Source organism: Blennius ocellaris (genome assembly GCF_963422515.1).
Source record: "Blennius ocellaris genome assembly, chromosome: 14".
Lineage (NCBI taxonomy): Eukaryota > Metazoa > Chordata > Actinopteri > Blenniiformes > Blenniidae > Blennius > Blennius ocellaris.
Window position 1 is genome coordinate 15393580 of NC_137663.1, and position 27571 is coordinate 15421150.

A 27571-nucleotide genomic window follows, 5' to 3' on the forward strand; every position below is an offset into this window, starting at 1 on the left:
AATGATTTATATTTGTTAAACGCCACGATCATTAGGAAGAGAATTTCTTCGAGAATGTTTTATTACTTTTACATTATGCGGTTGAAATCTCTGGTTCCGACTGTATATTGCTTTCGCAAATTTGATTTCGAATAGCTAAATGAAAACGTTGCTTCTTAGAAAATGAAGATAAACTTGTTTCAGCAATTTTGCAGAAAGAAAAAAAAAAGAGAAAAAGAAAGAAAAAGATTTGTCGCCACCAAGTGAAATTTCCCTGCCAACATGGCCATAAGCGGCCCGGCCGCCTTCAGTGTTGGCGCGCACGTAGGCACCGGTGGGAGCTGAAAAGCTTGATCGCAGAGACCTGCAAACATGTCTCAAACAAACCCCACATGTGAGGAATTATACATATGCCGTGGCCACATTTTGTGGGGGAAAAAAAAAAAAAAATGGATCATGGCGCACCGTGCATGCGTCAGGCGGGTGGGGTGGGGGTGCGTGTGGGGGGGACCCCGTCCCAGCCTCCATCTGATAGCAGCATCAGGCAGGCAGTCCCTGCCGTGGAACATTTGCGTGGGAGTTCCCTCCACCGCCATGTCGGCGTAGTGCACCTCTCTCTCTCTCTCTCTCTCTCTCTCTCTCCTCTCTCTCTCTCTCTCTCTCTCTCTCTCTCTCTCTCTCTGTATCTCTCTCTCTCTCTCTCTCTCTGCTCGCATCCTCCCCCACATGAACAGCTTAGCACAGCAGAAGAAGCTCCTCCAGCATCCAGCAGCAGCATCCATCCATCCATCCACCCCTGCCTCTTCCTCTGCCTCTTCCTCTGCCTCTGCCTCTGCCCGCCCGCCTGCCTGGGGAGCAGCAGTCCGACCCGCCCGGCGCTGCAGCGACGCACGGAGGGGGCGCTCCATCTGAGTGATGCCACAGCACCAGACGCGTTCGGAGCAGAAACACTGAGATCAGAGATCCTGAAGGAGGGAGAGAAAACGCTTCAGGCTCGGAGACCGCAAACTGCCCATGAAGATGTCTAACGCTGACAACGTCTTAAACGCCACCGACCGGATGGTGAAATGTAAGTTCGCCTACATTTTTTCCTCCGTTTGGACGTATTACATAACAAAATGTTTTGTTTTGTGTGCTCTTTTTTTTTTGTGGCTCCGTATCGTCGCAGTGGCCTGTTATAATTGTCATTATTATTATTATCCTCATTTTATTTTCATTTGTCGTGCGTTTGTGGTGCATTCGTGGTTGTCAAGTTGCATTCATGGAGGCTTTGATGTTGATAAACAATCCGGTTTTCCTTTGCTGCACAGCCCCCACGATGAAGCAGCTGCAGCTGCAGCAGCACACAGGAGAACACCTAGTATATATTTATATACAGTATATGGGTGCAATTGTACCAATTTATTAATGTTTTGGTGGTTTCCGTCACGACTCTGGTGGGCATGAGAGAGAGAGAGAGAGAGAGAGAGAGAGAGAGAGAGAGAGGAGAGAGAGAGAGAGAGAGAGAGAGAGAGAGAGAGAGAGACATGGGGGAAACCGGGCTTTGTGGTGGGAGCAGGGGCAGTGATGCAGCAGGATTTCATGGGCTCTGACAGGGCCAGCAGAAGAGGAAGAGGGCATGAAATTGACATTTAATGGGGTATATTTTACCAGGAGTGAGTCATGTTTTCATTTGATTAGAAAAGAACTATAAGAAATCCCAAAAAGCTCAATCAATGGATGGATCGAAGTAGGATGATGAAGTGCTCACAGTTGCCATAACTCACTTACAGCCTTGCTTCATTGTGACTGTGGATCAGCTCACAGTCAGTCAGCACTGTGCCCGAAGACACACACACACACACACACACACACACACACACACACACACACACACACACACACACACACACACACACACACACACACACACACACACACACACACACAGACATTCAGTATATTACCATAATGGCCAAGCAGCTCAGTCAGCATGAACAATTCTGTCCTTTAGGCTCTGGAGTTGCAGAAACACAAAGTATTCTGCACTGTGAGATACAGTTATGTGACAATGACTGCATATATATATATATATATATGTGCTGTATTTATATATGTGAGCTGTTACAACTGAATAGGCTTTACCTAATCATTAGATGGACTGGTGAGAATATCATCCATCCATAATTGAACTGCACTGTGCAAATAGTTTGATGAAACATCCCAGGACATGTGAAAAGCTTCCTAATTTGTGCCTTTCAATAAATATTCCAAATTTTACTAAATGTATAAACATTTCATGATCTTGTTTCTACTCTTCAATGTATATGAATGCAATAGATGAATACAATAGTTTGTTTTTGATGCAAATAGTGCATCTAAGTGCAGCATAGTCTGCCATACATTTTCATTAATTTCATTATTTAAATCAATAAGAAAGGCAAAACTATTGTGGTTGTTTGTTGGCAAAGCTTTACACACATCCAGGGATTCAAAAATATGTCAAACAGAAGGTTTATATTAGCAGATGTGATGCAGCCAAGAATTCTGACTCAGTTTTTCTGCTTTTGTAACATGGTCACGTAACACTTTGGATTTAGGAGTTTCAAATGCTTAAACTATCATGTGTTTGTTTCATTTTTGTGCTTCGTTCTGCTAAAGAACTGCCAAATAACAAACCTTTGACTCCAAATAGCGAATAGTTGGACCTTTTAGAGTTATCCTCTGCTACAATTCCAATTTATTGTGTTTGTTAGATGCTCTTGCTTATGTTAAACAGAATATTGTTGCTTGACAGATGTATGAATATTCCTTTTGTTGGTCTCATCTGCTCTACTATTCCTGGATCTGACTTTGAAGAAATAGTAGAAACCAAGTTTTTTGTTTTTACAATCCCTAAAGACTGAAAGAAAGACGCTAAATCACACATCCAGCAGGTGATCAAAGAGAGCCATCAAGATGCCAGGACGGATATTTCCTACAGTTATTGTGTGTGGTGCATGTAGCAAAGTACCCAACAGTGACACTACAATCTACTACAAGTTATTTTTATCCCTGTGCACATAGTGCCAACTCAAACTACAGCAAGTTCCTCGCCGGTCCTCTTTTCTCTTACATGTTTTAACCTGACAGAGCATATCTAAAGAGATACAGTAACTGCTGGCCTGTGCAGTTTGTTTTTCCACTGCCCTGACACTACTACTCCTGTGAGGCAACCAGAGGCAAAATCTGATGAATTGTGTCAGAGTGAAACGCATTAATTCACCTGTAAACTTTCTAAATATGCCCTTAAATGTGATATGTCAGTGTAAAACTCAGCAGGTCTGTCAGTAGTAAACATGAAACTGCCTACAAATAACACTTAGGTCAACATTATTAATTCATTAATACTCGTGATGCAGCAGTAGTTACGTTTTACAGAATATATCTGCTTTAATCATTTATGTTGTCGGAGATGGAACACCCATTTCCACTCCAAATTTCATCCAAAGCAGGTCGGAAATGGAGGAAATCTTACTGTAAAACAAAAAGATTTGCATGGCATTATGTTGAAAGCCGAACACTCAGGTCCGTGTATGTTAATTGGGCCTCTTATAAATGCACACTGTCCAGTTAATCCATTTAGGTGAAGCCATCCAGCACTTTGTGAATGAGCCCATGGTTCCTCATTAGCAATAGAAAGAGAATTTTAATTTTTTTTTGATTCTGCAGGGTGGAAACTTTCCTTCACAAAATGTCTTTTGTAATAATAATAAAAAGCGAAACAGTCTGGAGCTCACACTCATTCTCCTTCTGTGATCTTAAAATTTGTGGTGTTTACCCTCTGAGTGTTTTCCCCCATGGTTCTATGTGAGGCTTCAATGCAAATTGCAGTTTTCCGTGGTGGTACTGGCTGTACTTCAACAGTCAGCTGCTGCTGCTGCGGCTGCTGTTGCCCGGCAACATACAGTATTTCATAGTTCAAGTCAGCTCGGCTGCTGAGCAGAAGTCAGCGTTTCATCTCCCCACCACACATCTTTATCGGCGTGCCTCTGTATCTGTGTCAACATATGTATGTTTCCTCCAAACATGTAGCTGGAGAAAATCTGTTAAGAATCTGTGCTGTTGCAAATGTATCTTTCTTCGTTTTGCAAAAGAAAATTACTGAGATTAATATCCTTTCCTGAGCATCATGCTGCTGAAACAACCACCATACGCATATACAACATAGGGTGGTTGCACCAGCATATGATATGTACTGCTGCTGGGATGCTGGTGTTGATCAGCGCTGAGGCGATGAAGGTTGAGATCAACAACAGAACAGCAGAAACCAATATGGAGCAGAAATATAGTTATGCCTGCCCACATGTGGCTCGTTTTAGTCTATTTACAGTGGAAATCATGCAGGCATTTTGAACCTCATCTGAAGGAGGGATATGAGCTCCTGCGTCGTACTCTATCTTTTAATGTTCTGTATAAAATCAATCTAACCCATGTAATGTTATTGAGGCACATGTGTTAATGCCCTTTTGTGTCGTCACGTTACGTTCGGTAATTGGAAGATCCCGAATACTTATCAGTACCTCATGGGCTCAATCATTTCCTCCTCTTCCTGACTGTGTGGAGTTTGTACTTGCTGCTAAAGTGTCAAAGCACACATCGCCATCACAGATACACACTGCACGCTGTGAAAATTTTTGTCCCAATAAATGCACTTGCCCAGGCTCGCCTCATTATCCCAGGAACACTGACTTTGAGACTTCTCTAGTCGAGCATTCATTATTAAAGTGCATGTTGATCATGTTCATGTTCAAGCTTCAGCGTTGAGACTCTTCCTTTGTCTTCTCTTCACTTGGCTCTGCCGAACGGCCTCTGTTTGCTTTGCACTGCACAAATCTGGCAGGCATACCCTTACTTCTGAATATAGCACTGCTCACGGCTTGTACTATGTGTACATATGCCAGTGTGCATTCGACTTGAGTTTTTATTTCACAAATTCTCTGACTGGACTTCATCAGACTTTTTTTTTTTTTTTTTCCCCCTCCTTCTTTCCATGTAAATTATTTACAGCCAAGACACTTAGAAAGAAGTTTTGATGTTAAGCCAGGTGATCTGTAGATTAACATCAATACACGGGCGCTGAAAGCTCGTCGGGGCAACGCACAGAGATCAGCACCAGATCTAATAAATAACCTTTCTCTGCTGCCGAAGTTATGATCTGCGGTTGGCTTTCACACTCTCACAGGCTGTCTGTCGGTTAGGTGACTGGTGCATTTTAATGGCCAAAGGCTTTAGCCGTCCAGGGAGAGTGCTGGATTGAACAACGTGCTCAGATATTTTATCCAGCTCTTTGATAATAATGCAAGTAACCATATGTCTGTACTGGAAGAAGTGTTGTTAAGTGACTGTGTTTTATAAGTGGCTGTGTGTGTGCCAATTTCTCCCGGCTTTACACATTCTCAAACTATAGAAAAGATCAACCGGGATGGGGACATTTACTTTTTGTATCGCTTTAACCTTTTATCTGGCAAGTAACCACTATTGATTACTTGTGCATGCCTGTAAGGTTTGTTTCTAAGCTAAAAGTGGCAAATTGAAAGAAATATTACAATCTAGAAAATACAAGTTTTGCTCCTTATTGAGACAAGTTCTATTTTTGTAGTATTTATTATATTTGTGTAAACATAATCGTGTTTGGCCCTTTTGCTTTAACAGTGCATCTCATGTTCCCAGTTATTTCACAAGACTGTGCTTGAACAAGACTACTGCGAGTGACAGTATATATTTAAAACAATACCCCAAAAGCCTAGTAAGTTATATTTAATGGACTTTTTTTTTTTACACATTGTAGGACAACACATTACATTGTAGGGTTATAGTATTCAATAATGTATAATTCCACTTATAGCTCTTTTAAAGACAACTACAAATGGAGAAACATGTTTTTCACCACATAGTAAAACATATCAAATAATTCTCAGAATTTTCATACTGACTTTAAAGTATAGGAATGTCCTTCAACAACACCTTAGGGGTGAAATATGACATTTACACACGTTGTGGTGACTGCTTTGAATAAGATGAATAAGTCACGCTATTGTTATATTATATATTATTAAAATAAAAAAAGAAGAACAGGTCTAACCGGCATTGGCAGTGGCATTGTTCCTTTCAGTTGCGTATAAATGAAACTCGGCCACCATTAATGTTCTACATTACATCTATGCTTTGTCTGCTGTGCTTTTTCCAGCATGTGATAATGGTGACATTCTGTTCATGCAAGCAACATCATGTTGCATTTAAATATTTTCCTCCAAACTTATCATTAATGGCATACTGCAGAATAAAAGCAGTGATATGCATACAAATTAAACAACTAAATGTAAATGTAAACTTCTGCATCAAATAATAATGTCCGGCGCATATTTTTGAATATTTTAATGTAATTGTAACTCTCGCTTAAATAAATAGCTCTTTGCGGTTCATTATTTCTGCATGGGAAACAAGACCATGTTTATAAGAATGTGTTGCATGCCAAACATGCACAGAGACTGTCACAACAGATGGATGCAGCGGCTTCATAATACAGCCTTCAGGCAAAACATAGATGGAGTTATCTCAAATCATATTTCTGCATGGCTTCCTTGATGATTTATCATCTGCAACATCTCTGCGTGCTGTCTGCCATAAGCTATCACCACAGAAGCAAAATATTAAAAAAGAAAAACAGTAAAATGATTCTTGTTGCCGTGAACAGTAACCATAGTAACTGTGATATCCCCTGTCTTTAAATGTCAGTAAGTGCCTGTTCTCTGTCCTCAGCTGTCCCCTTCCCCCTGAGCCACCGCCTTACGCTGAAGGAAGTGTTTGACTGTGAAGGGAAACCTCGCGTGGACCTCCTGAAGGCCCACCTCACCAAGGAGGGACGCGTGGAGGAAGCCGTGGCTCTTCGGATCGTCAACGAGGGGGCAGCAATCCTGCGTCAGGAGAAAACCATACTCGACATCGAGGCACCGGTCACAGGTATGAAAACTTTGACCCGCTATCTAACTTTAAACTGTGAACACCACGTACCTGAAATGATTCAGCCGGAACAATACAAGTTGTGTGCATTGGGTGTCCCAGTAAACCAAATGAAACCACTACAGCAGGGGTAGGGAACCCTGGTCCTCGAGGGCCACAGGCCTGCACGTTTTGCGTGTCTCCCTGCTTCGACACAGCTGATTGCAATGGGCAGCTCGTTATCTGGCTTTGTGCTGCAACGTGGTGATGAACCATCAGGACGTTCAGTGGAGGGAGACATGGAAAACGTGCAGGACTACGGCTCTCGGGGACCAGGGTTTCCTACCCCTGCACTACAGCAATTTAAAGATACAAGGGCCAAAGAGCCACATGTCATAACATGTGGCTCGTATTTGTCTAAATCAGGGGAGTCAAACATATGGTTCACAAGCCAAAACTATCCCAACCAGAGTGTTTTTTTTCCAGCTCACTGAGCCATATTGCAAGTACTGAAGATTGTTTGCTTATTTTTAATAAAAGCATGTTCTTTTTCAAAGTTTTCCACAACACAGACACCTGAAATTATGCGACTGATTGCAGCAGTGAAAGCTGATTTCCTAAGTTGCCAACATATCTATGGAGCGAATCAGTGTGGCAAATAAGATTTCAGATCCCTACTTTTTATTTATTTATATATATATATAAAAAGAAATCTCATCTCATTCATGATAACTTTTGTAAAACGTGTGATAAATGTGAATGCTTTCTGAATGTGCTTTCACCTCTTTTCACTTGGGGAGTTTATTGGACTTTATTCATGACTGGCCTAAATTAAAGAGATTTCACCATCAGGACTGTTGAACCTTGACAGTTTGTTTTTGTTTAGCTTTAAGATAATAATAAAAAAAAAAAAGCATTTATTAGAGAGTTCATATATGAGAGAAACAGAAGCTTCATTGGCTGGTTTGGTGTCTTTCAGGAGTTGAAGTAACCACTGATGTTCAACACTTTTGTTCAGATTTTTAGTGGCATGCTTCACTTTTAAGCAAGTTGCCTTTCTACTTTTATATGACTTAACATTTAAAGGTAATATATCATAAAATTATATTAAGTGGCCTTTGAAATTATGATTTCAATTGTGTTGTGGTATAAGAAATGTAACAGTGAGATGAACATTTAAAACACATTGACACATTGGCAGCCTGTAAGCAGTGTAAGCAACCACTCCAATGCAGAGGCAGCCTTCATCATATTGGAACAAATGTAGAAGCTATTGGTAGCTGTACTAAAAACATGGTCTAATCATGTGTGTTGTTGGCACAGTGGTGTTTTGTTTGGCACTGCTTTCTCACAGTCCAATGTCAGGAGTCTTACTTATGTTTTGCTTTGGCTCTCTCCGACAGTTCAAAGACATGAATATTTAGGAGTTATGTAAATGTATATGGTTTTTGTATGTACTGTATGTCATTTTTTTTTAGCTGCAATGTGATGGATTGGTACCTTTCTTGGATGGATAGATGGAGAATATATTGTACTGTCAACACAGTATCCGACTCTTAAAAGAACACTTCCCTCTCTGGCTGCGGATGTATTTAAATCTAAAATCCTGGTTTGAGCCTATCGAGCGCAACCAAAAGGAGAATTTACATTATTAAAACCTGAAACTTCTCCACTGTATTTCCATTAATACGCTCAAATTTGATTGCTCATCTTACTGCATAACTTATAAAATGGATGCAGCGTGGTGATCAGCCTGAGGTGTCGGTTGATTTCACAGACCTTCAGCTCATCTGTATTGTGCATCAGGTATTTCTCCTCTATCAGCAATACATTTCGCATCAATTCCCCACAGCTCCATCTCTGAAGGCATCCATTCAGGCCATTTGACATGACCCTTCGTCCTTACTCTAGGACGATATACAAGATTGTGATCTCGGTAGAGAAATACGAATGAGGCACTGAGTACCAATTTGTTTTTTCTCTTACGAAATCTCCCTGTGAACCTACTCGATGTTCTTCAATCAGCTTGTGGTTATTGCTTGTGCACCATTTCCTTCTGACACTGTGGCCCTCAAGTGAACCTTTCATCAGCCTTTCCAGAGAAAATATTCTGTGTGTCAACGACTGCCGCTGGACCACTGGCAAGTCAGCAGTCTTCCCCTGACTGCAGTTATTTGCACTGACCTGGATTTGGAATTTCATAGTGTTCATGATATGACATGAATATTCAGAGATGTTTGTCATTATAAAATATATCTTCACACACTTTACATGTAATTAGTCCAGAATAAACACGTTATTCACCTTCTGGACTGTCACAATTTAGAGAGATTGTCCATATCTAGATGTTTGGATATTTGGACAGATTTACTACCTCAGTTTTAATCTCATAGTACACTCATCTTCTGCATTTAATCAGTCATAAGTTAAAGGACTCGACAACAAAAATTGGATTTTATTAAAAAAACCAGCTCGGGTTTGTATTACGACCGTTTGAACGTGTACAACTTTCTACTGCTGACCAGGTTTGAGTCATGTGAACGGAACTAAATCGTTGTCTTGGTTGAAATCATGCAAACTTCCCATTTTGTTCAAAAGTCGTCACATCCTGGTAAACTCCTCCACCAACCACAACTAATGAATAAGTTTTGGTGTTGCTGTAATAAACCAGTCAGTGTAAATAAATGAAGTAACCTTAAAGTTTATATTGAATCAGATGGTCATCAGTGTCATAAACTATTAAGTGCTGTTAGCTGTTTCAAGTAAAATACTGTAATTACTTATTAGCAGTGCTTTTATGGAGATGGGAACTTGAAACATTACCAGTGAAGACATCACCGCTTATGATTTGGGAGCATTCGCATCGCAACAAAAAATAGCCAAGAATAGAGCCATGAACATCTGTAGATGAGTGACAAACGACATTTTCATCATCCACAAAAACCAACAAATAAAAGAAATTAAGCTTGTATAGTCAATGTTATCAATAGGCTTCACCTTGGCACTGACAGAAATACAGTTGTCACAAACAAAGTGGAATGAAAGCAGCCTTTTTCCCCCTACTCAAAATAATTGGTGTATCTGAGCGTGCATCATGAAGAAATACTACTTCTCATGTAGAAATGCCATAATGTGAAGTCACATCAAATTTGCTTCCAACTGAAATTCTCCACTTTGTCAGCATTCTGATTTTTACCACCCTGAAACTGGAATCGTCCTACTTCTCAGTTACTTTTAAACTCAGCATGAAATCAAACGACTTTCAATAATACTTCAAATGGACTTTTCCTCATTTTGTCAAAATAATGGAGGCACTACTCTGTGGCATCTGTGTGTTAAACATACTTAATATGAATTCTTACTCTGCTTTAAAGGTTTGTGTTAACCTCGCACGTTTTTTAATTTAGAAATTTGTTTGATTATTTTGGCAGTACAATTAAAAGGACTTAAGGCATATATTTTTTGATATATTTTTAATACATATTAAATACAGATGCAAGTAGGACCCCATCAGATGAACTGTCATAATCGAATGCAAGTATAGTGTGTTGAGCCAAAACAGAGATGACAAATGGATGAAATGCACGTTTGGCTTGAAGAGAAGTCCTCGGCTTCTCATCTTAACTGACATCATGGAAATGGAGGCTTTATGTATTGCCTATGAAATATTTATGATGAAGTGAGAATTGTGCACGGGTGTTGCTACATTTGTTTTAAGTGGCTGTGAGGTCCAGCTGTGTTCGGATGTACCCGCAGCTGTGTGTGTGTGCGTGTGTGTCTGTGTTACTTACATGCGTGTGCTTCATGGACTTGCACGCTTGTGCGCATGTGTGCGTTTGATTGCTTTAGTCACACAAGCAGTCTCCCACTCGCGTTGCTCTAAGCTTTGAGTGGGCGAAGGCCACTGTGGAGATGATAGGGGAGACGGAAAAGCGAGAGGAGATGGAGGATGAGCAGAAGAGAAGGAGACAGAGAAAGATGATAATGAAAAATTGAAGGCAGAGAGGAAATGAGATGTAGGGTTGCACTCCAGAGCTGTGGCGTTCACTATGAAGAAGTATATACCTCCCCGAGGCCTTCAGATTTTTCTGCATCTTTGCTTCTGTGGGCCCTTTCAACCAAAAAAAAGAAAAGAAATAACTTAATGCAATGACCCATCGTCCCAATTTAATTAATGTGTTCTGACTGTGTGAATGTAATTACAATCTCTGAAAAGAACATGTATGTGCAGGAGTATTAAAAACATCACTGTTCTGTTGACAGTTTTATATCAAGTTGTCACATATTAGACATTATTCAAATGTAAATGTTGATATGATAAAAACCAAGTGGCTCGTTTGTGGTTTTTGTTGAAGCGTAAGAGGAGAAAACTCTCATAAATACATTGTTATGACAGGAAAATATTTCAAAGCAAATAACTGAAGTCTGCTCAGCATTTTTGTGTTACTGCTACTTATACCATTGCTTATTGTTACATAACATCTACATTCCTTCGTACTCGATACGCCATTATTTATGACATCCCGTTTACTGCTTCTTCATCCTAATTGCACCAACAGATATTATCACAACAAACATCCTCATCAAATACTAATCATGAGGTGTGTCAAGCTAACACAAACTCAAGCATCTCTATGCAGTTGTGCTGCCTGTCTTGTCTGTTTACGATGCAAGCAACAAAAAAAACAAAAAAAAACAACAACTGGAAAAATGGCACAGAAAACAAAGACACACACCTCTGGTACAAAGTGTACTACTTGGTGCTGCCATGAGATCCTGTCAGCATATTCTCTGCACTTTCTCCTCTTTTGTCTTCAAGCGCTCAGAGCCAATAAAAAGCTGAAGTGAATTTCTTGCTCCTCTCTCAAATGCTCCGAATTTACATAAACTAACACATCATCATAGGCGTGTGAAAAAGGCAATACCTACAGATGGGTTAAAAAAAAAAAAAAGACACACACACACACACACACACACACCCACACACACACAATATTTTTTGCTTTTTTTCAGGCTGCAAAAGGACTGAGGTTTTATGTAAGAAAGTGACCGTGGCGTGCCAACACACACACAAAGTACAAAGATGCACATAAATATATTCAATGAGACTTTCTGATTCTGTAACATCTGCTGTCCTTTGGTTGTTTTGCAGTCTGTGGAGACATCCATGGGCAATTCTTTGATCTCATGAAGCTGTTTGAAGTGGGAGGATCACCAGCCACAACGCGGTACCTGTTCCTCGGGGACTACGTTGACCGTGGCTACTTCAGTATTGAGGTGAAAACCACCAGAATTGTATTAAGTTTGTCATGTGGAAAGCGCAACAGTACAAACAACATTCAAACTAACACTTTGTGTTTGTTCTCACAGTGTGTTTTATATCTTTGGTCGCTGAAAATCCTCTATCCAAAGACGCTATTTTTACTTCGTGGAAATCATGAATGTAGACATTTGACAGAATATTTCACCTTCAAACAAGAATGTGAGTACCTCGCTGTGTTTCGCACTGAAAATGCAGAGTTGATGGCAAAAGACATGCATACAGTACCTGCACACTAATGCATTAACATGCACATTGTGCCCAAACTCTGGGTAAATTCTTTGTAACCCTTCCCCCCAGAAAAATAGATATAACCACAGACATAAAACTGTGCTGACGAAATTAATAATTTAAGCATAATAACACTCATACAAACCTGTATTTATGTAAGCTTTCTGAATAATTAAATTTCCATTCCCTTTTTATGCATGCTTATTACAGCTTGCATAAGTCCTCTGAAAGAAAAAAAAAATCAGATGCTCACATGTAAATGTTGCTTTTCCAGTGAAATGAATTCTTAGCCTGACTCAGCTTCTCTCACATCTCTCTTGTGCTAGGTAAAATCAAGTACTCAGAACAGGTGTATGACTCATGTATGGATGCATTCGACTGCCTTCCCCTGGCTGCACTCATGAATCAACAGTTTCTGTGTGTTCACGGCGGACTCTCACCTGAAATACACACTTTAGATGACATTAAAAAGGTAAGAACCGCCTGCTTCACACACAACTCCAATCTGCCTTGTTTGTATGTTTACCTGACATAGACTTCTTGCATGTTGAAGTTGGATCGGTTCAAAGAACCACCAGCATTCGGGCCCATGTGTGATCTGCTGTGGGCTGATCCTCTGGAAGACTTTGGCAATGAAAAAACCCAGGAATATTTCAGCCACAACTCGGTGCGAGGCTGCTCCTACTTCTACAGGTGAGTTGCTTCTTTTCCTCTGTGGACCAGTCCATTACAGCTATCTATTCTAAGATTCTCATGTTATGGCACAGATTTTCTAAAGGATGTTATTATATAGCATTGGTATCCTGCAATTTTGTGCTTGTGGGCTTTGAAATGGGTGTTCAACAACATACATATCACATAAATGGTCATTAAAGCATCACTAATGTAACTTTCACTCTTAATACTTCATTTAGGCTGTAAATCATCCTCATCGAGGTTGAAAAAAAGAGTAGAAAGAACAGGAGTTAATGTAAAAATCCTTCAGAATTTCTCATGAAATGTACAGAAACCTGAAAAGTACAGGGACTTTGCTACTGTGCTAATTGCACTTCAGTTTGAAGAGAATGGAGGACATCAGTTCAAACTGTGAATGTCTCTACAATAAATCCTGTGTAGTAAAAATAGAGTAAACTAAAAGGGGAGACACAAGTTGGTTGACTTTGAACTGAATACTTTGTTCTCTGCATCACACATTTTCAAATTTGTGAAATAAAGAGCGCGAAGAAAAAAATATGTATGGCCGACTGACACAAAATCAAGACCGTCAATAATCAGTGGTGATGAGATTTCATGTCATCTTTCAAGAAATTTTCTTGAATATACCGGTAAGCTGAAAATGTATGTTGAACCGAAGATATGTAGATGAATCTAAAATAGATATTATGGAATAACACAGATAATAACTGATCAAATCTGAGAAGAGACAGGCCATCCAAAGAGGGGTGTCATCATCAAGAGACCTTCATTAAATGATCGGCACGGTTTTGAAGCTGAAATACAGTGTTTGCGACTATTTAGGTCGTATCACCTGGTGGGTAACATGATTGATAAGCGGTTGTCTTTTTGATTTGCAGAACAGATTGTTACGGAGAAGGAGGTGGCTGGATGATTGTGGAGTCAAACAAAAGCAGAGGCAGCGAGAGGATGGAGTCACATTTAAATCATAATAGTAAAGCAAATGGGGAATGAGCTTGTTTCACAATTATTCAACCACTGCGACAAAAGCATGCAAAGAAGCAGAGGGAGTGAACGCCGTACTAATGTCGCTGTGGGACGGGAGGGAGCTGTCGAGAAATAGGTGGCGGTGAGGAGAAGAGATTAGTTGGTAGTTATATGGTGAGAGTTTTTCTTAATGAATGATCAACACAGTTACAGGCCTGCGTGGGAGCAGTCGTCCGGTTCGAATCCCAGGGAGGCTTATCCCTGGACCGAGGAGTCGATGACATCCTGAACGCAGCATGCAGGATACCCCACTTCCAGAGTCCAATAATGTCCGCACTGCAAATCTCAGTAGCTCGTATGTGGGAGCACGTGTGCTATTTTGAAGGTGTGTCTGTTTCACGTGATCAATTTCAGGTGATATCAGTTGAAATAGTTCCACTGAAGCGTTGTGTGCAGGTGAGGCCCCACTGAAGCTTTCCTGAGAGATTGTCCACTCTGCATCTAGTATTGTGTTCATGCTGCTGACATTTGGTTTTAATTTTGTTTTGTATCTTAAGGTATCAATCAATTTTCATGATTCAGCTCAGTTTAAATTTTTTCTTTGTTATTAAAACAACCAAACACTGTAGGGCTCATTGGAAAACTCCTTTTTAAAGGCCATTTACACATTTATTTCAGACATCTTTGTTGCAATAAATGCAGCATAGATGTTTATGTTTTTACCAAATGGACGTGCCACATTATTTCCCAAACTAACAAACATAATTATGTGCATCACACATCAGGCATTTTTAGATCTGGGGGGGATTACACACATGCCCATTTTCCTTGCTACAGCATTTTTTAACCTACTTTAAGGAATTGGAAAATATTATATTTGACCACAAAGAATTTGATTGCATGCGCATTGCACATAAACACAGTACAAGATGTACAGTGTTTGTTTTGTATTGTGTGAATGGGTGTCTAGATGATACTTTTGTGGAAATTATAGTGTAATAAAAGGCTGCAGTAATGGTTTGCAATCTTGCCTCCGAGTGAGAAGGGCCTGGTTTGATTGTGGGTTGGTCTTGGCGGCTCCTGGGTGTTGAGTTTGCATGCTCTCTCTGTGCATTCATGGGTTTCCTCCTCGAGCCAAGTCCAAAAACATTTGAGATTAAGTTGTGACTCTTAAGTACGTATGAGTGTGAATGTGTGGTTGTTTGTCTTCTCTCTCGTGCCACTCAACCCTGAACATGTCTTAAATATGTCAAACCCCAGGATTGAGAGTTTCCATTTCCAAGTATGTCAATAACTCCCCGGTGGATTAGAACTAAGATCTATGGTATACCGTATGTACATGTGGTGCCTCGCATGCTTCGGGGTAATAACTTCCCTGTTCACTGCTGTAAAATGGTCTCCGTTATCTGTTTACGGTGAGGTAGGAGCTCTGTGAGGATTATTCTGTAGATGTGTGGAGGATGATGCTAAAATAGTCATCTATCTCTCCACGGCTTTGTTCTTCCTTCACTCTCAAACTTACCTCTCCATCATTATGACTCTTGCCAACCATACGGGATGTACAGTATGGAGCACCACATTCTCCTGGGAATCCTCTTGAAATGCAAGAAAATCCACATCTGAAATAGAAGTGGACACAGCCGGGCAGAGAAAGCCGTCGTTTTTATTAACAGTTCAATCAAACATATTGTAGTTATTTGACATTGAGCAACATGCTGACAATAATTCATGAACTGTTCATGCAAAAGCAGCACAATGTGTTATTTAGCTCCCCATGTGTGTTTCTTAAAATCAATACTGAGCATTTTTTAAAAGTGGCTGTAAAATTGCTTGTTTCTCAGAAGTGTGGAGCTCATTTAAAAGAAAAAAAGAAAAAGGTTTGAGTGGAAACAGGCAGTAAATGCAATGTGTTTATGTTCTCAGCTCTCCTGTGATTGGAGACAGTTTTTATGGAATAATGACCAAATTGATGCTTTGTAGTACAGCAAATTGTTTGTATGAAAAATATAACATTTCTCTGCACTTCCTTTGGTTGAATGATGTAATTACTACCCTTAAAAAATTCAAAGCAAATTCTCTGGGAAAGAAGTTTTTGCACATGGCTTTTATGCATTACATGTATTATTTATGTGGCAGCCCAGCGTAACTCCAGGGTTATCCTTTTCAATAATGTAATGTAATAATGTTGTACTACTTTTACCACACACGGGTCTCTTACCTACAAAGGTACAGGTTACTGTAATGATATTACTTCAAACAAAACAGATTAATATTATAGAGTAAATAATACATTGTGTGTTAGATTTATGCTGTGAGCTTCAGCTTTAGCCGAAGTTAACCTGTCTACACACAGCTGGAGATGTATTTGCTGCTCTTAAATAAACTTATGAAAGGTTTCTTTTGCTGTTCACACGTTTGTTGTTGTCGTCATTCATTCATTCATTCATTCATTCATCCATTCATCCGTAACATTAAGAACCGGTTTTATACTAATTTCTGCATGACTGCTGAAAATTTGATCCCTCTCGCAGAGGTGAATGCATGTTAAATATTGGCCTTTATTTCTGAATGATCCATTGAAACATCATTAGTCCAGTGAACCGATGCAACGACAGAAAAAGTTAATCAGTAATTCGACTGACTCACACAGCTTTCTGTTACTTGCACATTATTAAGACATCACAAAAAATAAAGAGTAATACAAGAAATACTACATATAACCAGCTAAATGCTATCTGTATTCAAGTACTCATTTTTGTAGCGTCTCCGTCGCTATTTAACTGAATTGCCACATAAAATTGAATGCACCTGTTCTTACTTACTTTTACCTCTTACATGACAAATTGAATTACTTATATAACACATTTTCAGTCTCAAAGCGCTTTATACTGTTCATGCACACACTCACACACCGATGGCCATGCAAAGTGCTTCTATACAATTGTGAGTAACCATGGAGTTCCATGTCCTGCCCAAGGATGTTTCTACACACGAATAAAGATCGAACCATGTAGCTCTTCCAAAACCTTCACGTATCATTGTCATATCTGCATCAAAGCACGGCTCAGTTATGTATCTGTTATGTGGTTGTATAGAATCCTATGGGGGAAATCAATGTGATGACCACCAGATGGATTTTTTTTTTCAGTAGAAAGAGGGAAAAAAACCTCACTTTCACACACTCGCAACACAGCACTTCCATCTCTGTGTCTCTTTCACTCATACTCACTTGTCAGATTCCTCGCTCACTCTCACTCACAGGCTCATCGACACATTGTTTGTGTGTGTGTGTGTGTGTGTGTGCGTGCGTGCGTGCGTGTGTGTGGTGTGAGCCACAGGCAGCATTGTGTATGTACCGTGCTCTCTTGTGATAATCAATAGGTACCATGTGAGTGGACTTAAAGACTTAAACCAGTGCATGATTGTAGATTGGAATGTTATTACTACGTTATTGACATAGATGAAATAACTACTCTCTGCAGCCGTCAAACATAATGGTATGTAAGAGTTGTGCAGAAATTGCCCTTATTCCTGTGGTAGAACTGCACGGTCGGTGTGTTTTTAATAGAAGCTGTTATATAACTTTTTGCAGTTCTATTAGGGTGCACTGTCAGCCATAGTGGTTAGTGTTTACAGCATATTCAGGCTAGTGTGTAATACACCTTATCCTGCAATTTATATATTGGTCAACCAGGGAATGTTAGCCATATGACCTACATAAGCTGGGAGGATGGCACATTTTTGCCAGGTGCTCGCGGCACAGCAGTTCTCCTTGTTTTTCTCCAGGCACAAACCTTTGAGCACACTTGAATATTTTACCAACTTTTAAATGTTTGATGGGCTCAAGGATAGCTGTGAATGTGAGGAAGTGCAGGAGGAGGGGATTGATGCTGGGGAGGATGTACAGTATATTGTTGTGCGAGTCTGGACAGAAATCGGAGTGATGAAGCAATTACATTTAACTGGTCAATAATTGCAGTCATTAATAGAGAAGAACATGGATTTGTGTACTTGAATCTCCATTTAAACTGTCAGTCAGACCAAACAAGCATGTTAAAGCCACACCTTAACCAATGTTCACTGTATTTTTTTGTGTAGTTTCTTCAAACTGTTAGTGTATATCTGTAAAATATCAAATGCCAAGAATGAATCGATTAAATAAAACCAGACAAACAAAAAAATGTCTTTGTAATTGAACATGAATACAGTGAACTATGACCGGCAGTGCCAATCATCATTAAAAATAAGTGTTTCAACAGATTGAAACTCAAAACAACTTTTCTACCATTAAACTTTCTGCTCAGAAACCCAAGCAAGGATAATTGTATCACCGAGTCCTGTGTAGTGGGATGAATTCCAAATGTTGGGGAATGTTTAAATTGTTACATACAAGTCTCATGAACCCATATTATGTGAAAAGGAAAGTTAGAACGTCAGTAATTGAACGCAAGATATTTAAAATATAATAAAAAATATTTGTTATTCATTGTTTATTTGATAGTGCCAACTTATCTGTTTTCAGTGAAGGTTAATTATGAATATTATGGGTTAGATTCAGAGGGATAATTATCCCCAAGGAACTTATTGAAGCTTCTAAAATTGAAACATCTCAATTGAGGACTCCGGCAAAAATATGCCACACTAATAAAAACAGCTCTTGAAAACAGCTCGAGAACACGTGGTCACCCCTCACATGTCCCCCCCATTTCTTCCCCTGGCTGTCATTGTTTTATTCACATATCAGTTAAAAATGTAATTGCAAAGATAAAGTTAAGATTTAAGTTGAATTTCACATTTTTAAATATAAATAACTAACCACTGACCTTAAAATTCCACTTAAATCAACATTCATACCTACACCAACCCAACCACCTTGTTTTTATTAGTTCTGCTTTTTCATATGTACGTACTTCTTGTACCTTGTCATTTCGTGGTTTGCGGTCTGGCCTCGAAATGTCACCTGATCGAGACTGCTTTTGCTGAGGGGCTCTTCTGTATGAAGCACCTTCTGTATACAGGTGTGGTTTCCGTTATGCACTGTGGTTTCGTTCCACAATCTAAAAACATACATTTGAAGCTGATTTGTGAGTCTAGTTTGCACGCATGTGTGAATGTAATTGTGTGAGACAATTTCTCTGTGTTTGAGCTATGATGGACTGGTGACCTGTCCAGGATTTACTCAGCCTTTCACCCCTTTCTCACTCCTCTTTTATAGATGGAAAAAAAAGGCTGTTTTGATTCTTGTTAATGATATCTGGTGTTTGTGAGAATTGTGCAGGATTTTTTTCTTTTTTAAAAAAAAATTTGAATCACAAAATATTAAATCTGCTCAATTTGTTGTTTACAACCACGCATCTCATGAGATGAATTGAACCATTTCATCATATATAAATGGCTTTTTATCATTATTGTCAATGGGACAACTCAGCAGCCATCTGGTGAGAGAAGCCTTGAGGACCATTGTGGCATGCAGCCAGTGCAGGAATGACAACAACACATTATAACCACCTTTGGGGAAATGTTTCAGTTAGGAGCAGCACAGGAGATGTTGTATTAAAGTTTTCCCTAAATGGATACAGTGACCGGTCAGCACACGACTTTATATTTTTGTGTCTGTATTTGTGGCTCTATTTGTTGCGATAAACATGCTGTAGCTGTTCACGGGTTCATGGATGTGGACATCAGTCAGCAGAAGCAGCTACTTATCTTGTTTAAGTGAATCACAGGTTGCCAGATCCACAATGTGTAGTGAATCCTTCCTGAGGAGAAGCCGTGTTTCGTACACTGTCAGCAGAAGAAGTGCACGTCCACAATGAGTCATTGAAGTTTATCAGCGGGGGAAAAAAAAGATCAAAATGATGCTCACAAATTTGTGCTGTAAAAAGCTAATCTTGCAGCAGCACAACTCGCAGCTTGCCCGTATTTACCAGGACTATAAAAAAAAGACCAGTGTATTAGTTTTACATGTGCAGCAGCTTTTTTTTAATGCCACATGGGACCTTGGCAGTGAGGTTGGTTGTATGCCTGAGCTCGTTTGCCAACTTCTTGCCTTTTCAGGCACATTTCCCATCAGGTTACAGCTGCGGGGCAGGAAGCTCTGGCTACCACTCGCTGGTTTAGCTTGTTTCTTACTGCAACAGGTAGCAGCTGGATTGGATTTTCACTCACTTGCATCACCCTCAGAAAGACTTTCATAAATAAATCCACGAGTGATTAATTTTTACTTTTAATTTCCTTGCGAGTGAAGCTGTGGATTAAATTAGTGACGAGCAGCTTAAGTAAAGTTATGTTTTGCAGTTATACAACAGTTTGAATATCTTGTTTGAATCATGCTGATTTGATAATGAACTGAATTTATGATGACTGTTGCATGTCTCCCACCAGCAGATTATTAAAACATTTACAAATCTTTTGTGAAATTACTTTCTATTCACTCTTTTTCAGCTACCCAGCTGTGTGTGAATTCCTACAGAGCAATAACCTATTATCAATTATCCGAGCGCACGAAGCACAGGATGCAGGGTACGTATCCCAAAACACCGACCCACTCTGACAAAAAACAGGCACACAATTACAGATGTAAAAATATTTTCTTCTTTTCTTTTACTGTTTTTCTCCTTTCACCCCTGCCTGATCACCTGGAAGCTATCGGATGTACCGTAAAAGTCAAACCACTGGATTCCCATCCCTCATTACCATCTTCTCAGCGCCAAACTACCTGGATGTTTACAACAACAAAGGTTGGAAAATCTTCACATTTCACCACTTTAAATACATCTTTCTTTCAATGTGTAGCTTTAGCTTTGTGGAAAAGTTTTTAGCTACTGTATATTTTGCTGCAATAAGAGGATAAAAAAACCTTTAAAAAGTGTCTCAAGCCCTAAAAATGCTTGCCATTACCTACCTTGACTCAGTTAAAGGGATCTTAACAGCACAAACAGAGTGTATGGGTTCATATAACAGTATTTAGTGGCAAACAGCTGTAAGAATGCATCAGGGAGCCCCCATTTGTTTGTGCTCCTGGATCTGTGTCTCGGTTGCTATAGGCTATGGGAGATGGGGAGCGTGGGAGGGACTGTCGGCATAGCTGACTGTCTCCATGCGGCTTTATCCCTCTTGATGTAACAGTGTCAGCAATATCTGGCCTCAGTCGGGCCATCTAGTGGCTTAATAGATAATAGTCTTTTTTTTTCTTTTGTAAACACAACACTGTAACTTTGCTGGATATGAGTAGCTTTATTAAGAGTTTCGATGAAACAGTACACATCGTGAAATTATGCATAGTGCCTGCTGATAGGTCAGTAAGTTTTAGTAGCAGAAGCGTTTATTTCATAACAAATACCAAGTTTTTATATAAACAATGAACAATTATTTAGGTACATAATATGTAAAATGCCGTTTGGAAGCTCATAAGGTCTGTTAACTGTGTTTTGAGCACAAGTCTATGCACCTATACTAATCGTCACTGATTACTTACAATGTATTTGGAAAGTATTTATAATATGTAAGAAATCACATGTACATTAATATTCACAGTCATTGCTCAATACTTTGTTGATGCACTTTTGGCAGCGATTACAGTATAATTTAATACGGTGCCACAAGCTTGGCACGCCTGTCTTTGGTCAATTTGGACCATTTCACTTTGCAGCACCTCCGAAGCTTCATCAGGTTGAGTCAGGTTTCTCTGTACATTGCTGCATCAATCTTTCTCTCTGTCCTAACTAGTCTCCCAGCTCCTGCCGCTAAAACATCACCACAGCATGATGCTGCCACCACCACGTTTCATTGTAGGGATGGTATTGGCCTGGCGATCAGTTACTTATAAACATTGAAAGACAACGTTTTCCACATTGTCATTATGAGTTACTGTGTGTAAAATTATGTGGTATAAGGCTGTAACAAGACAAAATGTGGAAAAAGGGAAGCACTGTGAATACTTTCAAGCTGCATTGTATCACTTTATAACTTGACGATAGATGAATTAGCATTTCCCGGTTCTAGTTTACCGACTCTACTGACGCATGTAAGCATGACAGATAATTACTCTTGGCAGTTGCAATCTCTTTATCGCGCCGATTTTTCATGCATCTCAGGATTATCTTTCGTTCTACAATGAGAGACTCATGTACTCATTTCAGCAGCTTCAGAGTACTTCTCTGAATTTTGAAATCTAATGTTACAACTATACTCAACATATTATAATAGCATTCAATGAGCTCTTTGTTAAGGTATTGGTCACTGTGAGAGTCAAATCAATGGGAATTATTTGCTAATGTTTTTCTTTACTGCTTCATCAACAGCTGCAGTACTGAAATATGAAAATAATGTCATGAACATCCGACAGTTCAACTGCTCACCTCATCCCTACTGGCTTCCCAACTTCATGGACGTCTTCACCTGGTCTCTGCCATTTGTTGGAGAAAAAGGTAACACGTGTTTTTTTTCCCCCTCCATAACAAAATAGTTTGTCAGTTGCTTCTAATACAACTTTTTCCTAAACATTGTTTTCTCTGCAGTCACAGAGATGCTGGTGAATGTGTTGAGCATCTGCTCTGATGATGAACTCATGAATGATGAAGATGAGATATTTGATGGTAAAAATTATTTTTGTTCGTATCATTGGCCCATTGTGGGTCCGCATCTCGCTTCATACACTTAACTCAACCAGTCAATGGAATCTGTCAGGCCATCTGCCCACATATTACGTGTTCTGGAAACAAATACTCAGCAACACTATTTGACAACATGAAAGCTTTTATTTAATCGGTAGTTTTTGACAAAGGGCTTTCAGAGGGATTATTTTTTATTATGTTGAGCTGTCTTTACGTACTTTATCGGGCAGTTCGCTGCTTGGCTGAAATCTCACCTGTTACTTATTCAAACGCAGCACTTGCGGTTTCCTTTTCCTCTGGCTCATTACTTGTTAAAAGTTTTAAAAAATGCACTCACTGACAGGATTTGTTAGAAATACACTGCCTCTGATGATTCTCATTTCCATGTCCTTTCATTGTTTCAACGCTGGCTTCAAGTGAACCATAACCGTATAGTAGTATAGTAAGTAGGACAGCAACTGAGTCCAACATTTCTATTAATATTTCATTTTCAAAGTATAAAGCACAGTAAGACAGCATGTATTACATGCTAGAGTTCTATATAAAAAAAAGAACTCTAACATGGTGTATTTTAAACAGTTTTAAATACACCAGAGATAAAGCTATCTACAGCATGGTTGTCAAACACATTTCAGTTCAGGATCTACATGAAGAGTCCAATTAGACTTTGAGTAAGTTGGACCAGTGAAATGGTAGGATAATAAACTTTGACTATACATTTTTGAACAACTACAAATTTTACTGCATTTGTACAATTGGAAAAGGTTTGTCAATAACAATCAAATAATTTGATGAAAAACTGCACAACCTTCTCCAGCTGTGCTACCTGGTGCAAAATCCAGTAAAATAGCTGAAAAACAAAAATTTCTGATCTATAGTATACACTTGCATTGTATACTATTGATAGTATTTTATTATTTGTATACCAATCTATCATAAAACAATACATTACTTGTGCATTACTATTATACACATACTCTATAAATACAGGTATAGTTGCTATGTTTTTTTGTATAAATATACAGACGGTGACTCAGTTGGTTATGACTGCACCTGTTACATGTGACAAGATGACAATGACACAGCTCGTATTTGTTCGCAGCAAATGCAGCTGCAGCACGTAAGGAGGTGATCAAAAACAAGATCCGAGCCATTGGGAAAATGGCCAAAATGTTCTCCGTTCTCAGGTTAGAGTTGCTGTGTGCGTGCGTGTGTGTTCATATATGCATGCACTTGCTGCACGCCAGCTGTTCTCAGAGATTATACGTTAAGTTTCATCAAGGTTCAGCAAAAAATGTCCTGGCCTGTTTGGATGTCTTCGTTTTCTTCCTACAGAGAGGAGAGTGAAAATGTGTTGACGCTTAAAGGCCTGACGCCCACTGGTATGCTGCCAAGCGGGGTTCTCTCCGGAGGCAGGCAGACTCTGCAGAGTGGTGAGTATACGAGGCTCAGCCTGAGCCTCTCCTTCATACATTACCTTTTGCATTTCCTCTCCCCATCATCATTCCCAGTCCCAACATTGCTCTCCCATCTCTCTCTCTCTCTCTCTCTCTAGATGAGCCACTAAACATTGTTTTAGCTTTCTGGTAATGTGCTCATCATATCTACGTAGGAGAACCTGATGTCGCACACCAAAATCCTTTTCAGGGTTTCTGTTTACAGCAGCAGGTTTCAGCAGTCACATGATGTTTACGCATCACAGTAGCTATTAAGACTCGGGATCAGATAATGCTAGAAAATAGGTTGCTTTGCACTTATTTATTGAAGGCAGAAAAAGAAATTGGAAAAAGTCACCACCTCTGTCTTCTTACCTGAAATCTGTTTCTCATGTCAGCATACAACTCAATCCACTTCGGTATCTCTGTGACTCAAGGATTTTTTTGTTTGTTTGTTTTTCATCTGAATTTTCTCTCTCCAATTTGACACTAACTCTCTCATTATTACCGCATGGCACTCCTCTGAGTTCAGCTGCATTGCCACTGGACATGTAAATCTTGTTTGGCCTAACACGGGCCACCTTCTCGCTGGGGCTGCATTTTTACATTTGCATGGCTTTATCAGGAGTAACCTGCTCCCCTCCTCCCCCCCTTCAGCCACCATCGAAGCCATTGAAGCCATCGAGACGCATGATGAGGACGGAGAAGGTAATGCGGTGCTCCCCCATCCCACCTCCTCTCAGTACATTAGCAGGTTCGCCTGCGTCGCAGATCACCTACCTCCGACATGCTCATGCTCACAAAGGATCCTACACCGCACTCACAACTCTTGGCTGGGTGTATAAGTGGCACTTCACTTTGGTGGAGATCAGGATCTTAAAACTTTAACTATGAATTTATTTAAAATTTTATACAGATGACATTTCATGTCTTTATTTGTAATGTAGGTCACCTCATGCACGGTGACATTTTCAGTTGGGTTTTTTGTTTGTTTGTTTTTTGTTTGTTTTCTTCTTCTTGCAAGCGTCTGAGTAGCGAACAGTAAAATACATATCACAACTGGCAGTACTCGCAGGGTGGGGAGCTGGTGAGTGACTGTGCTCATGTGGTGACACATGCACTGAAGGTAGTGGAACCTAAGAAAACACCATGTACACTGAAAGAAGAAACTCACAATCCACCAAAATACTGATTTTTCCACACGTACATGGACTGTTGTATGCATTTGTACTGAGGGAAACTGAGAAAGGGGGAAAAGGTTAGAGGAAATATAAGTAGCTTTTTAAAGTATCAAGTGTAGCTCATAAGAAATTAAAACACCGCAAAGACGTGCTGCGAAGAGATGCATGGCTGAAGCTCATTGTTTTTAGTTTGGCTTGTAAAAAGCCTCCATCTGGTTTCTAAAAGTGTTGCATGCACATGAACAAGGAACAGCCTGGGACATTGACATGAAATATGCATCATTTAGCCAGGGATCCAGAGGTAATTTTTACTTTTACTTACTCACTAACAATGAAGCTGCAGTTTGAAACAACAGAAAACACAGTTCCCACTGATTCATACATCTCATTCAAAAAAGGAAGCAAGGTAACGACATGTTAAGTAGATTGTTAAGAAATGGGTTCGCATTTCTTTTTCACGTAGAGGGTATGTTCAGGTTGGTAATATTTTCCTTCTATTTTTTTTAAACTTTCCTCCTTATTTACAGTGTCTCTTTATTTGAATGATTATATGGCCTGTGGCATTTGATATCTTGAGGCTAAACACAGCACAAGATGATATTAGGGAATGCTCTGTGACCATGGCATCACATTATGATGCTGATCTCTTCGTGTGTTTTCTCTTTCCAGCTATCCGCGGTTTCTCCCCGCAGCACAAGATCAGCAGCTTTGCGGAGGCCAAGGGCCTGGATCGCATCAATGAGCGCATGCCCCCTCGTAAGGACGGAGTGAACCATGTGGGTCACTCCATGGGGAAGATGAATATGTCGGAAGCGAACGGCACAGAAGACAGCAGCAACATCCAGTGATGTGTTGTCTGAGCCTCAGAAATCATGCCGCTATTGCGCTGTGCAGCAAGACTTTGCTAAATCGGAATTCAGGCCTCTGAACATAGAAATAAAACTGGCCCACAGATAGAACATGAAATCTGCCGCAAATCTTAAACGGGCGAAAAAGGTCATTTAATTCATGACAGTATGTCATCGCACAGTTGGGGGAGGGGGGAGCAGGGGTTTTCAGAAAAAAAAAAAAGGCAGGGATGAGGAAAGGCCAGCAGGCTGCTGCTTGACTGGAAAAAGTGTTGTTGAGGGTTGTGTCTGCCTGTTGTTTCCCTCTCTCAATTCAATTATCAATTGAGTTGTTGGGAGTTGTGTTGTTTTTGGGGGCCGACACAAGTTTGCCCCTTTATTACAGGGCCTGACAGAAGACATAACTGCAGTATCCATGCCACAAAAATAATTTTACTGTTTTATAAAGTGTTTATGATGAATCACTCACCAGTTCACTTCACAAGGACAATACTCTTGTTTACCTACATGTTTTGCTAGTATTAGGTCACTCCACTTTGTGGGACTGAAATGCAAAAAGGAAGAAAGCAAAAAAAAAAAAAGACAAATGCATACCTCTTTAAACTTGCAGTGCAATCTTACCAGTGGACTTAAATTTATTGATTTACCTTGTAGTAAGATGCTGTCATCCTGCAAGGGAGAGAGGACAGGGTGCTCATGTGTGCTCACAACCCTGGTCTGACATCAAACTCCACCTCACAAGTTCCCACCACTGCTTCTTTTCTAATCTTCCTCATTATCAGTCATCCCCGAGCATGACTTAAAAGGAGGACGGGATGAGAGAAGAAAGAGAGGGGGATGAAAAGAACGCGTGGAAGATCTGGTTCCACTGCTTACTGTAGATACCTCAGCAACACATTTTAATTACCCAGATTTAACAATGACAAATGCCACTCCAGCCCATACAAAGATGCAAGTAAATCTCAACGGGTTTGCATTTGTAACCGGATCATCTTTAAAGAAATGTGCTTTCTCTTCATGACGCATTTCACAATAAAAAAAAAAAAGAAAATGCGTGTTTGATCATGTTTTACCTCACACGTGCAAACATGGCCTTTTCCTGAAGGTATACACACCTGAGCAGATTCGGCTGAGTGAGGCTCGGCGTCTGGCTTTTCTCAACTTGTCTGCATCTTTCTGCCTGGCAACAGAGTGGCATTAACAACCATTTCTGGATCCCAAAGGAAAAAAAAGGAGGAAGTGAGTTTATATTCTTGGAATAGCTTATGACTACCAGTCATGATGTGTCAATTAACACCCTTTGAGTTCTTATAATATGTGCTGCTCAGAAAATGAAAGG

General features: G+C 39.9%; 1 protein-coding gene across 2 annotated transcripts; it reads left to right on the plus strand.

Moving 5' to 3' along the window:
* Window positions 1–910: 910 nt before the first annotated feature.
* Window positions 911–27570, plus strand: ppp3ca (protein phosphatase 3, catalytic subunit, alpha isozyme). 2 transcript variants are annotated; one of them, XM_080509373.1, is made up of 14 exons: window positions 911–1048; window positions 6760–6960; window positions 12092–12216; window positions 12310–12421; window positions 12817–12962; window positions 13044–13183; window positions 20597–20674; window positions 20798–20892; window positions 22456–22581; window positions 22672–22749; window positions 23870–23954; window positions 24103–24200; window positions 24861–24911; window positions 26054–27570. In XM_080509373.1, the coding sequence occupies exons 1-14, from the start codon at window positions 994–996 to the stop codon at window positions 26230–26232; spliced, it is 1569 nt and encodes a 522-aa protein (XP_080365499.1). In that variant the 5' UTR covers window positions 911–993; the 3' UTR covers window positions 26233–27570. The 2 variants fall into 2 exon arrangements, with proteins under 2 accessions (XP_080365499.1, XP_080365498.1); XM_080509372.1 differs by having other exon boundaries at window positions 12092–12421.
* Window position 27571: the final 1 nt, after the last annotated feature.